The sequence below is a fragment of the Mustela nigripes genome, chromosome 1, assembly GCF_022355385.1.
Source record: "Mustela nigripes isolate SB6536 chromosome 1, MUSNIG.SB6536, whole genome shotgun sequence".
Taxonomy (NCBI): Eukaryota; Metazoa; Chordata; class Mammalia; order Carnivora; family Mustelidae; genus Mustela; species Mustela nigripes.
In genome coordinates this window covers 168534217-168549166 of record NC_081557.1, presented here as the reverse complement: position 1 = coordinate 168549166, position 14950 = coordinate 168534217, and the positions used below count along the sequence as shown (strand labels likewise).

General features: G+C 37.1%; 1 protein-coding gene across 2 annotated transcripts in view; it reads left to right on the top strand.

Moving 5' to 3' along the window:
* Positions 1-13839, top strand: part of TBCK (TBC1 domain containing kinase) — a 211109-nt gene extending 197270 nt beyond the window's left edge. For both annotated transcript variants that reach the window (XM_059376957.1, XM_059376946.1), the window contains exon 26: positions 12221-13839. In XM_059376957.1, the coding sequence (XP_059232940.1) occupies positions 12221-12331 (111 nt within the window). In that variant the 3' untranslated portion in view covers positions 12332-13839. The remainder of the gene's footprint in view (positions 1-12220) is intronic.
* The last annotated feature ends 1111 nt before the right edge of the window (positions 13840-14950 follow it).

The following is a 14950-nucleotide window of genomic DNA, read 5'->3' as shown; positions in this document are numbered from 1 at the left end:
TGGGGGATAACTTACTTTAAAAGACCACCCAGCTACAACCTGCCCGATAGAGTCCCAGTTCTCATAGCTTTTCAAAGGTTTTGTGAAGTAAAAAGCAGTGTGGAAGTTGTAGTAAAGAAAGACCTAAGACACCTAACCAGACTTTGTTTTTTAAACATCTCCATTGGATGTATTATGTGTGCAAAATACACATAAAAAGAGGGAACTCATTTCAAGTTTTTAGGAAAAACTGCCAAGTCATCATCTGAATCTTGTGATCTCTGGCACCTATATTCATGACCTGTCCCAAGATGAAAGTTATCTTGTCTTAGTATGTGTTATTCTACATACCCACCCTGTCCTCCACAGTTTAATTAATTACTCCTTACCACAGGAATGTTCTAGCTGAATAACAAACTAACCATAGTTGCCCTCCCGCTTGACCTACAGAGGTTGGAACTTGGCCATGATCCATCAGAGCTCTAACTGTTTTGAATCTGAGTTTTTATGGTATACATTCTTTTCAGAGCATAGTATACTGTATGTAATATGACCAGTGGTTGAGACACAGTATGGGTTTACTGTTCTCAGTTGTCTAGTGTAAACGTAAGTTGATAAATGATTGTTGCTGAAATTCTGGTCCCAAATATCACAGATCAAAGGAAAATGTACCACGAGGCTCAGTAGAGCTCCTAACATATGGTGGTATGAGATGGTGGAATTTTATCAGAAGAGGCTTAGCGTCTGATATGAGTCAGTATGCTTTTTTTCTGTTTTCAAAAAACAAAAACAAACAAAACAAAAAGCAACTTTATGTGGTGTCTAAAAACATTTTCTCCTATTTTCTTACTGTCAACTTCAAAAAAATGTTCCACATAGCCATTCCTAAGAGGGCTTGTTTGAAATTAAAGCTATTGTTAAACCTAATCTGTAAATCTAGAGGAAGACCCCAGGTACCATACGGATAAACACTAGGTTCCTATTACCATATGGATAAACACTATCAATTCTCATAAATTAAAAATTAAATAGATTAGTATAAAGGAAAACTTCTAAACCAAGAGTCCATCATGACTTTTAGAAAGTCTTTGAACTAATTAAAATTACCTATAAAATGTTATAATAGTGTGTCATTTTTTGAAAGAGACTAGACCCCTAGCTTTCATCTAATTGCTGAAAGTATATGTAACCTAGTAAACAGTAAAAGTTACTAGTATACCTTCTGCTCTATTATAAACAGTTCATCATAAACACTGTAAAGCCTACCTTACAATCCATTTGGGGACAAATATGCTGTTTAAGTTTAAATCTGTACAATTGTGAGGTGACATAAATGACTCTCCTATTAATGGATCAACATGGGGAAGAGGAAGAGAGGAAAGAAGGAAACTAGCTTAGTGTATTTAATATGAATCAAGCACTTATACATATGCTATCTAATTTAATCCTCCCAACAACACGGTAGTATGCTATTCAAGTGTATTATAATTACATATTTAACAGGTGAGGACACTAAGGCCAAAAATGCTGAGTTATTTACCCAAGTTCCCATTGCTAACCAGTGGCAGAATCCTGATTCAAACTGTGCTAACTACAAAGTTTCTACACTGTTCTCCATACCACCCAGGCTGTTTGAATGAAATGATGAGTTATTTCACATTCTTGACTAATGACAACAAATTATATAGAAAATTATTATTTGTCCTACCACCCTGCTAGCTAGGTCTGGAATTCCCTCATCCCTACTACCCCCCTGTCCTAAGTCGGTGGTTCACCATAGCTCAGGCCTGACTCACCACAACTTCCAATGCCTCTAACTGCAATCCCCTTCCCCCAGTTTTACCCCACAACTAAGGTGAGCTTTTTGAAATGTAAATCGGATCGTTGTCAAAATGCTTCTGTGACATTTTGTTGCCTTCAGAATAAAATTCAAATCCTACTCACCATCTGTAAGGCCTTCATGATCTGGACTCTGCTTTGTGTTCCAAGTTCATCCCTCACTGCTCTTTCCTCACCCTCTTAGATTCCAGCCATAATTAACTACCTGTAGTTCCTATCTCTTGTCTTTTTGTATTTGGAGCATTCTTCCCACTTCTGTTCACCTGGGGAATTCCCATTTGTCTTAAATAGCTGTTTATATAAAGAACTATTTCTTAACTCCAGGTCTTGTACTAAATACCCTTCCCAAGTGCTCATATCTTTTAGTTTTGTAATGACATTGGGACGATTATAATATATAGAATTTCCGTGTGCATTAGATAAGAACCCATCCTTCCTTTAGTGAGCGCAGTACCACATAAGGGCACAAAGTTTGGAAAGGAGAGGATGGGCTACATTTCATGCTCCACTTACCCCTTTTTCAGGTTCTCTCATGCAATGCACAATTTGTACAACCATGTATGATGGCTGATATATAGCATTTATCAAATGGTATTTTAATTGCCTCTTCCCTTCTCTGCATCTCCAACTAAACTCCAAGCTCGTTGAGGACAAGGATTATATATATTCATTGTTGTACCCCTGGCTCCCGGCATCGTGCTTTTGAAGTAGAAAGCGCCAATAAATATTTGATGTTTGAATTGATGACTAAGTTAATGAATGAACACATGAAAAATAATAGTTTGCTGTAGACTGCACATTTGTAGAAATCAGTGAAAAGAGAAAGACAAAAGAAAAAATACTAATATCAGCTACTAGTTTAATTCAAGACAACAAACATTAAGTGCTTACATGATGGAACTATTATGAGAAAACAGAAAGGAGAAAGGCATAGTCCTTTGCCCTCAAAAAACTTACAATCTAGTTAGAAAGATAAGACGTGTGCACAACCAATTAAAACTCAAAGCAGAATGTAGTATGTGCTATGTGAAGTTTATAATTAAAGTTCTAGAAAATCAATGAGAAGGAAGAAATTTCTTCCAGTTAAATGAAGGGTCTCTAAATCTTCATGGAGAAGATATAACAGACCTTGAATTATGAGTAGAATTTCAGTAAGGAAATGTTGGGAGGAGGGCCATGCTCAGGAAGGAACATTCCAGGCAAAGGAAATAGCACATGCTGATGGGAAAGCACAGAGCTTCTTTGAAGAGCATTCTAGCTACAGACAAGCTGGAAAGCTAGAAGAGTCTGGAAGTAGATGGCCTTGAATGCTATACTAAAGAGTTTACATGTAATAGGCACTTTTAAAGGTTTTTAAGAAGGAAAGTAATACTAAGTTGTATTTTAGAAAGTCATTTGGCAAATTACTTTTAGTGTCTTCCCTCTCCTTTGCCCTTGATCCCAATAAAATAGAAATTTTTAAACACCAAAAACCAGAGACCAGTCAAAGAATTTCACTCTCTCTGTATTCCCAGTCTATTCCAATGCTAGGTTCTTCCCAGTTTCTACCTTTTTACCAATCTTGTCTCAAGCTTGCAATCTCCTGCTGTCTAAATAGTTTGTAAGCCCCCTCTTAGCAAAGCTCTCATGGATCTGAGAAAAGGAAATCAGAGTTTGTCTGAGATTGATAGCCAAAGTCCTGCAACTTTCAAAAGGACATTGGGGAAATGGCCTCACTGTTTTTGTCATGTGATTCAAGGCATCTGGTAACATTCTGTCACTATCTTTTCTTACTTTATTCAGGACACTAAGAGACAATCTTCTCATTAATCTTTAACTTATGTGTTAATAAATGGATGTATTTATAAAATGAGTAAATAAGCATAAATCTAAAATGAAGAATTTCTTTTGTCCTTAAAATATAAAGAAATTTTAGACTTAATATTATCAAAATGAAATTTTCAGTAAGGACTTTTTGGGTACTATATGTTGTCCTTCCTGACTATAGAGAAGCAAGATATTCCTTGGAAAGGATCCATAGATCTTGAGTCACCTTGCTTAATGGCAATCCCCCTCAGGAAGGAAAACATCTCTATACAATAGTGTTAGGGTCTCAGGATTTCCTGAGGGCCTCCATATTGCTCTGTGTAGGCAGCAGAGTGCCAAGCAAATGGAAAAGGAAAAAACTAAAAGCACAAGAACCAGTTAGGAACTAATCCAAGAGTAATTAGGATCTAAAATGGAGTAGGAGCAGAGGAATGGAAAAGAAGGAATGAATCCAAGACAATCTCAGAGAGAACTGACACAGCTTTATACCTAAATGAACATGGAGCCAAAGTCAAAAGTCAAAAATATACCTTGGCTAATTGAATTTAAACTTTTAAAAAAGTTTTTTTTTTTTAAGTCAAAGATAACTTTAAAATTTCCAGATTGGGTTTTTGGGGAGGTTGCTGATACCTTTAATAGAGATTAGGAAGAGAAAGTCAATTTGGAGGGAGTCTGATGAATTTTGGACATACTGAGTTTAAAGTGCTAATAGGAAATGAGGACTAAAACATCAATCGAGGATTTAGAGGTTTAGACTAGAATTTGGAGAATTAAAACAGGTTGTGTAAACACATAGAATCCTTCTACTTATGAAATAAGCACTTAGTATTTTACAATACAGAAAAAAGTAGAGTTTTCTTTCTTATAATTAAATATAATAGCTTATAAATGCATCATTCCAGAATAGAAGACAAATTCCAGCTGATGGGCTCAAGAACAGACTGTCAAAAGACCATTAAAAGATATAACTAAAATTTATTTCAGGAAATTGTAAAAATCCATTGTCTCCATTATAAACTAGCTTATAATTTTTTTAAAAAAATTGCTTTAGTGCACATGATCGGTAGAAGAGATCAACAAAGAAAACAAGAGACCAAAGGAAGATGGAAGGGGAAGAAAGGAAAACACCATTTGACATGTGCACCACCGGCCTTCAGAAAGTTGTTTTTAAAGATCTGTTTATTTATTTGAGGGAGAGAGAGAGAGCGCACTAGTGAGTGGGGTTGGGGGGAATGAAGAGGGAGAGAGAGAGAATCTTAAGCAGACTCACTGCTAAGCACAGAGCCCAACTCAGGACTTGATCTCACTGACCTGAGATCATGACCTGAGCTGAGAATTTTGAAAAGAGGAAGGTATAATTAAATATGTCAGATGATGCTGATGGGTAACGTAAGATTCAAGGTGAGTCTTAAAAATTGGATTTGGCAGTGTGACAAAGTGGAGATTGTTGCTGACCTTTCTAAGAGTATTTTAGGGGAGTGATGGAGACAAAAATCTTGGAGTAGATTCAAGAGAGAATAGGCTTTCTGCAAAGAAATGAAGAGATAAAACAAATGTATAGATTACAGGAAACTTAAAAGCCATACTTCAGTCATAATGTATGAACCTTGTTTGGATCCTGATGCAAATAAACAGATTGTAAATATAGATAAGTGGGGCATGGGGGGGATGGGTGGATAGATGGATGGATGGATGAATGCAAAGATGACATTTATCAAGCAATTGGAAATGTAAATACTTACTAAATCAAAGGATTATTGTTAATATTTTCTAGATGTATAATGATACTGTGGTTATATTTTTAAGTATTTTTGTTTCAAGGATACATATGAATGTACAAAATGATATATGAGATTTACCTCAAAATAATGGTTGTAGTCAAGAGGAGTGAATGGAAGGAGCAAATGAAATAAATTATCTGAGCTGTAATTACTGAAACTGGGTTTTGGGTACATAGGGGCTCATTATACCATTCTTGTCTATTTATATATATATTTTTTTGAATTTTTTTAATAAAAAAAGGTAAAGAGAGAATGGGGAGACATAAGATAGAGATAGAAACTATATAGGCAACAGAAAATTAAAACTACAACTATTTAGAAAAAAACTACAATTATTTATATATTTACTTATACAACACAAACTATTAAAAATGTTTTTTTAAGATACAGTCTTATATACAACATAGTATGGATTGTGGATATCCCAGACACCATTAGGATAGCTATCCTTAACAAAACAAACATGGATTTAATAAAATTTAATTAATAAATCCTAGGCCTTATATTGGCTGTTTATATACATTCTCCCATTTTTTCCTTATTGCATAAATAACCATTTTACAGTATATAACATTGTACATTAATACCCTGGAGTTAACAGTTCTGTTCCTTGCTTGTCACAAGTGCCTATGGTAAGGTGTAAGATGATTGCTGACCTTATGTTCACCTTCTTGCTTTTGCTCTGCTGCGGACTTTACTTCTGTGAGTCAAATGAGAGTGTAATTACTGCTTAGTTGTTATTGGATGTTATTACTATGAAAACCAGTTATGCACCTTATTTAGTACTCTCTTTTCAGCATTAATGAGATATAACTGATACATAGGAATTATATATATATATATTAAAAGTATACAACTTGATGTTTTGGTATATGTATGCATTATAAAATAATCACCACAATCAAACAAATTAACATGTCATCACCTCACATAATCAGCATTTTCTTTCTTTTTCTTCTTAGCAAATTTTCAGCAAACAATATAGTATTATTATACTTGTAACTGTAATTGCCATGTTGTACTTTAGGTCCCTAGGACTTCATCTTGCATAACTGGGCCTTTGTACCCTTTGGCCAACATCTGTCCATCTCCTCTCTCAAACCCCTTCACCCCTAGCAACCACCATTCTACTCTCTGCTTCTATGACTCTGACTATTTTTGATTCCACATATCAGCAAAATCATGCAGTATTTGTCCTTATGTGTCTGGTTTATATCATATAGCATAATGTTCTCTAGCTATACCCTTGATATCCCAAATGGCAGGAGTTTCTTTTTTATGGCTCAATAATATTCCCATGTGTGTTCATGTGTGTGTATCCATTATCCATCAATGGGCATAGGTTATTTCCTTATCTTGACTACTGTGACTAGTTTTGCAATGAACTTGGGAGTATAGATACCAAAATCCAGATTTCATTTCCTTTAGGTACATACTTAGAAGTTGGATTGCTGGATCATATAGTTGTTCTATTTTTAGTTTTTTAAAGAACCTCCACACTGTTTTCCATAATGGCCAAACCAATATACATTCCTACTAAATGCATACAAGGGCTCCCTTAAGTAACTTATTTAAGAAGGTAAACTTATGTAGTACTTTAAGGAAAATAAACATTAGTGTGTTAATTATAAAATATCTAAATACAGAGACTAGCAGAAGATGGAACACTTATCTCAGTTATGGAAAGAACACAAGGATTGAAACAAAAATGACATTTCAAAATTATACTTGACTGTATAATCCAGGGAAAAGATCAGTGGCATATTAGGTAAATCATTCTTAACTTTTCCTAGTACTCCTTGTCACAGCTCTCATGTTTCTAACTGGGAGCACTGAGATGACCCCTTCAAGTGATCAAGACCTCAGAATTTATTAATGACCTCAGAATTTTTAAAATAATCAGGACAAGACAGCACTTGGGTTATTTTTAACCCAAGGCCACACTGTACTCTAGATTTGGAAATAATCCCATATTCTGTTTCTCATCTTACCTCATCCCCCACTTACAGAGTTGTCCAGCCAAACTTAGAAATAGGTACATAATTTGTGAGTACCAGTCCCGTACCAACCAGAAATATAGTACCAGAGATATTAAATGGACACCATATTTTCAGAATTGCTGAAGAGGATACGTAGGACTAATACAACATCAGCCTCACAACCATAAAACCAAGAAAATAAAATTACTACAGCTATTCATTACAGGATAATTTGCCAGTTCCCTTATTCAGTTCTATGCCCAACCAAAAGTAATATATCCATGTCCCAAGTTTAGCAATATTTGGAGGGAAAGGAATGGACAAATAAAATGGAAGAGAGAAAAGGACCTCCGTTTGAGCTTCACCAGACTGTTAGTTAGTTCATGGTAATTGTCCAGTTCCCAAAACAAACTTAAAACTCACGAGGCCAAAAGTTTCCCATCAAAAAATTTAATTGTCCTGCAATGTGCTCCTTTCAGAATCTTGCAGAAGCCAAATTTTCTTAGCTGCCTGTGGATTCTACCCAAGCCTGTGACCCAGGACACCCAGTGAGAAACAACATGATCCTGTTCTCTGCTTCTCTTAAATCTTACCCATACTCAGCCTTAATTTCTTGGCCTTAGTTATGCTATACCACTCTGTGGCAGATCAAAATATCCCTTTCCTCCACTCATTCTCCTCCTATAACAGATCTTGACTTCCACTGGGCAAACATGCCAGCCTCTTAATCCAAGTTAAGATGAAAGAGAAAAACAAAAAGGAGCGCCACCCACAAGAGCCTGCCACTTTCAGACAGTGCTCTTTTGAGGTGTGTCTACCTAAGCCCTAGAAATGAAAAGAACAACCAGATTCTCCTAACCAGAGGAATGACAAAAATGCAAGAGCTTTGCCTTTTCCACATGGGAGTACTTCCCACAAGAAATGCAGCTGTCCCTGCCATCTCTGAGTCCCAAAATCCTATCCCACCAAATATCAGATCCTGCCAGCTCCACATGGGATGTTGACCTATAGATCTCAGCTGGTTGTGCAGTTGGAAGAACCCCATTCTTTACACGTAGGACTTGGTCTCACAAATTCCAGCCATCCAAACATGCCAGCCTCTTTAGCGCAAGGTGACTTGCTCTCCACATGGGACTATACTTACTAAAATTGCATCTTGAGGTCTCAGACAAACCTCACCAGCAAATGAATCCCATTATCTAATAAAATTATTCTCAATGCTGGCTACACAATAGAATAACCCAGGAAACTTCAAAATAAGCAGATAAAGAACCTGATGTTGGGGCGATAGCCAGAAAAAATTCTACTTATTACTGATCTGGAGTGGGTCTGGGTATCATTGTTGACTAAAAAAGCACCCAGATGAGTCTGACAGATCCAAAAACCACTGGTCCAATATGACATCCTGCCACTTCTGCCAAGGATATTGCTCAGTGAGTCTAGGTTTGTGACTTCTGTTTGAAGTCTGGCCTCTCCCAAAGCTGCAGCTGCAGGCTACTCTAGATTCTTTTTTTTTTTTTTTTTAAGAGATTTTATTTATTTATTTGACAGAGAGAGAGAGATCACAAGTAGGCAGAGAGGTAGGCAGAGAGAGAGGGGGAAGCAGGCTCCCTGCTGAGCAGAGAGCCCGATGTGGGTCTCGATCCCAGGACTCTGAGATCATGGCCTGAGCCAAAGGCAGAGGCTTTACCCCACTGAGCCACCCAGGTGCCCCTACTCTAGATTCTTAATCACCAAAGTCCAGTACCCTGTATGTTAACACCCTAAAGCTGCCAAAGCCCTGCCAGATGAAGAGTGAAAGATGGATGAAACCCAGAACTCTCTGTGCCTGGTTCTCCTGTGCTCCACCACCTGTCTTCTCCATGAGTGGTGTGGCTTTTTTCACATGGAAACCACGCCGGACATTCACAGCCCTTTCCTCCCTCCCTAACCTGTCAGGCTATAGCCACAGAGAACACAACTATAGCTATCGCATCTGAGTTCCCACTCCCTTCAGGAGTCAATAAAAGAGGGATGGGAGGGAGGAACAGCTTCCTTTAACCCCTGTTAAGTTCAGAGGTACCCCAAACTTCTACTTGTATAATCACCTACTACTTGAGGTTATTTGTTCCTATCTCCTCCACTGATCTATAAGCACTGAAAAAACTGGAACAGTGCATGGTACTCAGTAAGTACTCACTAAAATGTTTGATCAGTGAATGAATGAATGAAGAGGAAATGCTGCCATGGTAGGAGTGGAAATGCTGCCATGGTAGGAGTGGAAAAGATCCAGTCATGCCTTCACTGTTAGACCTCCTATTTAACATGAGTACTTGCAACCACAAGCAGAGCAGAACTCAAAATCCTAAACTGAAAACTCAACATTGGCTCTTTGTCTTTACTTAAGCACAGCCTTGCTTTTCAAGGCACCAAAACATTTGCCATCTCCTTGTATTCTGCTTCTACTTTTCTTCTTAGACCTCCCACATAGCAATTGTTCCAAAGTGCTCTCTTCTGCCTGCTTTGCCTTCACCATTTCCAGCTCAATGGCAGACTAGTTGTTATTTCCCTCCTTAAAATAATCATGGGAACTCTTTCTAGCTCTACAGCATAGTGTCAGAGAGATTAACTTAAATGTACAGTAGGAAGTCCTTCCTTCCTTGCTTTCTGACTTCTACAGTGTTTTGAAGTATTCAATGCTAAGACTGCTTATCCACAAGATTTTTTTCAATAACGGTAGTTTATCTCAGAGTTCCGGCTTCTGCGTTAATTGTACTGCTACATGTGGGAGAATGAAGCAAAGATGTTTCAGTAATCATATGGTACCAGGGGCTGTGCTGCCTGCGCTTGACTCAGAGCAGATGAATCTAGCTCCTCTGCTGTTAAGGACTGAGGTTCAAAGAAACAAGCAAGAACAGCATGGAGACCAGTTCACAGTAATAGTCTATCACACTTGATAGCTTTTGAAATACAGATGCACTGTCTTTCTTCAACACTGATTACTATTAAAGATACTTCCAGGTGGCTAAAAGAGTATTGGCTCTGAAATGTAAATGGCCATTGAATCTATTAAGGCACTGCAGAGAATGATGGAAAAGATCAGTGGGGTCAGCAGTATTAAGGTCTATTTCTGTGAGTTGTTTTGAGGATTGTTAAAGACCCCAGTCCAGCAATGTCTATTTGCATGTAGTTACTGATACCTTTATCTTGTTGGCTCTACGTGGTATGTTCCAAAATACTGTCCTCAGACTTCCCACTTTAATATCATCTAGTGGTGTTTGTTTATAACAACTACCACCACCACAATAAAAAACACTTTCTTGAGCCTAGATCAATAAAGCAGAATCCCTGGGGTTGAGGCCTTGAACTTATCCTGAGTGAAACATTCAGCTTTTGAACCAAGCAGTGTAGACTGCTTGCTTGAGACTTCACCAGCTGTTAAGCTTCACCCACTCCCAATAGCAGTATCAGCAGGTATTCATTTTTCTGGAGGGACCGGAGATCAAGTTTAACAAAGTAATTGAAAAGAACTTAAGGGCGCAAGTACCCAAGGAGAAGGAAGAGAACAAACACCCCCAAGGGAAGGGAGTAGAAATAGAATGCCAGAGTCCAAGAAAACCCTTCTTTCCTTCATCCTTTTGTCCCAGGTTATATGTCCTATGTCTTGGTTTAGTTCAGTCCAACAAGCATATATTGAGCCCCTGTCATGTACCAGGCACTAGGGATAAAAAGAAAGAGAACAGTCTCACTGTCCTAGGAAAGCAGGCTCTTAAATTTAAATAAGAATGGTAAGCAAAAGACAGAGATTTGCCCAAGGAATTTTAGGGGCTAAGAAGAGAGGTTTGTAATGGAGACTTGGCATGTAGGGAAGAAATTGCATGAGTAGGGAAATAAATAGAAATTAGGCAGATGGGGATAGTGGTGGTGGGGGGGGGGGGCTTTTGAGAAGGAACTAAAGGCTATCCAGGAGCTGGTGGGAAATAGTACATGTTCCCAACAAAGGGCAGCCTGTACAACCAAAATGCTCTGCATCCTAAAGTGACCTCATTTATGTTGGGATTGACAAGCAGTTCAGGACTGCTTTATCATAAGGTCAAAGGAGTGGAGAAAGATAACCAATGATCCTAGATAGGTAGACATGGGCCAAGTCAGGAAGATATATGTATGTCTTGTTAACCTTTCAAAGTCCTATTTTGCTAACCATCCAGAAAACCTCTTGGATGTCCTTGGATGACCTCTTGGAATCCTTCAAATTCATTCCAAGTTTATGGTCTCAAACTGTTCATTATGGTTGCTCCAGGAACATGTTACAGCAGTTTATGGCCCTTTATGGGACATTACAGGAGAATTGCAACAATTAATAAGGGGACAGTAGTATCAAAAATTGTTCAATATAGATTTGAGAATGTTTTAACTATCACTGGAAAGATACATGAAAAATTGTAATGACCTCTGGAGAGGGAAACTGAGAGGAGAGGTAGGAGGAATTTACATCTCACTGTATACTTTTTGTACTGTTTGACTAGTACATTCAAATGTCATATATTATAAAATATTATATATAATATATATTCAAAAATTATACATACCATGTATATTTATTGCCTCTTCCAACAAGCGGAAAAAGAGAACTAAAGAGACACATTTATTCTATAGTGTAAAGGTCCTGTCAACATGTTAAATTTGATTTGATTAATATTGAAAACTCAAAATAGTGATTCACTGATATAACAATGATAGTAATAGTATTATTAAAGAAGTTTTATCTTTCACAGCTTGAGGGGAAAAAAATGGGATTGAAGAAATACAGATTTTGTATATCCTCTATAAATTTGCCTCCCCCCCTTTTTTATTCAGTTTGCAGCACATCTTGTGAAGATGAAATATCCAAGAATCTGCATTCTAGATGGTGGCATTAATAAGATCAAGCCAACAGGCCTCCTCACTGTCCCATCTCCTCAAATATGAAGAACCAAGACTGTGACTATGAAAAGGACAGAGTGATATCAGCTCCCAACTGCCCAACTCTTCATCGCCTCGCTACTCAAAGACAGAGCTAGACTTCCAGATTGTTGCATTTCCATAAAGTTTTATCACAAAACATTTTTTTTTTAAATCTCATAACTCACATGTTCGGCTATCCAGGCACAAACTTGACTGTACATGTATTGCTGAAAGAATGTCCTTAACAGTGAAATCTGATCATGTATTTTTACCACAGTGCAACACAAAGCCGGAAGAATTCAGCTGACAAGGCAGATTTAGCATTATCAAGAAATCTCAATTGCACTGAAAAGTTGTCTCCAACTGCACTGACCAGACAGTCCTAACAAAGGTATTGTTTAGAAACATAGACTGAATGGGGGTTGGAATAATCTTTCCATGATAGTGAAAAGTAAAAAGCTATTCACAATATATTCCTTATAAGTAAATGCTCTATTTGGCGACTCATTTTTGGTCCAGACAGATCGTGTGTGTGTGTGTGTGTGTGTGTGTGTGTGTGTGTGTGTGTGTGGTTTGTTTAGAAGAATTTAGCCCACTGAAAAAAGTAATAATAATTTACTTTCAGGGAAATGAAAGTCAGAAACCATTCACATTAGAACATTTGTTCAGCTCCTGTGGCAGAGAAATCCAAAATAAGAGTGCTTTGCACAAACTAGAACTGTATTTCTCACATAAAGGGCTGCATAATAGGTCTAGAGCTAGTATGCTGTTTTCATAATCATCAAGAACTAAGGTATCTTCACATTGCTTTATCACCCTCCATACATGGTTTCTAGCTCATGGATCAAGATGGCTGCTCAGCTCACACCATTTGTGCCATTAGAAGGGTGGGAACCAAGGAGGAGGGAGAGGTGGAAGGGGAGAAAGAGCAAATAAGAAAGGAGAGAAGGAATAAAATGCTCTTTAATGCTCTTTGTGCCTCTTTAAGGGCACAAACCAAAAGTTGCACATGTTACTTCTGCTTATGCCCATCGGCCAGAACTTAGACATGTGGCCACACCTAACTATAAGGAAAACGAAATATAATCTTTGGCTGGGAGGTCATTTACCCAGGTAAAAATTTTATTTTTTTTAAGTTTTAATTATTTAGAAAGTTCTTGAAACATTATTATTAAGATTATTAAAATTTATTATTACTGTGTGGGAAGAGTAGAACACATATTGTGGGATAACTAGCAGCCTCTGCATTATTCTAAATAGTAAGTACTCTACTTCATTGAATCTAACACATATCACAACAATGCACCAAATCAACTGGACATACCATCAATTATAAGATGCCTTCCCATTTCAGAAATGTGAAAAGATAACGTATCTTAGAATTATTGGACTATATTACCTTTCTTGGTTATCTTCGATTTTAACTGAACAGTGATGTTGTTATTGTTGTTTTCTTCTTTAACTTATATTTCTCTTCATTGTTAGGAACTACAGAGGTGTAGAAAATTTCAATAAGAGCCTCAATTCAACTAGCTGGCTATGGTTTTATTGTTGCTATTTGTTTTGGTTTTTTGCATCTACTTTTTTATTGAGATACAATTTACATACCATAAAATTTATCCTTTTAAAACACACAACTCAGCGGTTTTTAGTATATTCAGAAAATTGTGCAATCATCACTACTATCTAATTCCAGAACATTTTTATTCTCCAAAAAAAGAATCCTATAATTATTAGCAGTCATTCCCCATTAATCCCTCCTAAGGTCTTTGATTTATATGTTTACATATGACGTGAGTTAAGTATCCAAACTCATTCTTGCATGTGGACTTCAAGCTGTCCCAGAGGCTGTGTCATCTTATTTGTTTTGCTTAATTGAATTATATTTAGTCATTCACCAGATGTGTTTCAAAGATCTATTAGATACAAGACAGTGACATAACTAGTAATTATAGCATTCTGTGACCCCTAAATAATATACAAGGAAAAATTGTGAGAATAATAAGAAAATTTTACCACTGTTTCCCTAATAGTATTTTGAGGTCATCATCTGCCATGATCAGAAAAATATTAAGTCCTCCTGTACTTTCCTTTAACCTTTGGTTACTTATCTGACTTCATAGTCCTAATACAGCATTGATGATCACTTGAAACAAGTGGTTCTGAGTTTTAAGTTTGCCTTACTGAGAAAGCAGAGGAGGATGAGGGGTTAAGATTTGATTTGAATGGATTGGTATGGCAGTAGGGGAAGATGAAGAACTGGGTATTGGGGAGAGCTGCGTGAGAAGATAATAGTAGCCGACCTCCATCAGAATTTTGCATTTGATCTTTCTTAAAATTTAATATATTTAGGCTTACTTTTTTAAATGAGTTTTTTAACCATTCAAATTATGAAGATTTAATATTCTCAACAGTAAAATAAGAAAGAGCACACAATCAGTGCCATGTTTACATGATGGTTATGGTAGTTGGTGGCAGATAGTTTGAACAAAGTTAACCTTGACAAGTGTTTGTTGCACTAAACCTATACAACTCATGACAGTAGAAGTCCTTGGGAATACATCATTGACTCCTACATTATCACTATCAGCACTGTTTGTTTCTGGCATTAGCAGTCTATCTGGAATGCCCTTACTACCGCCA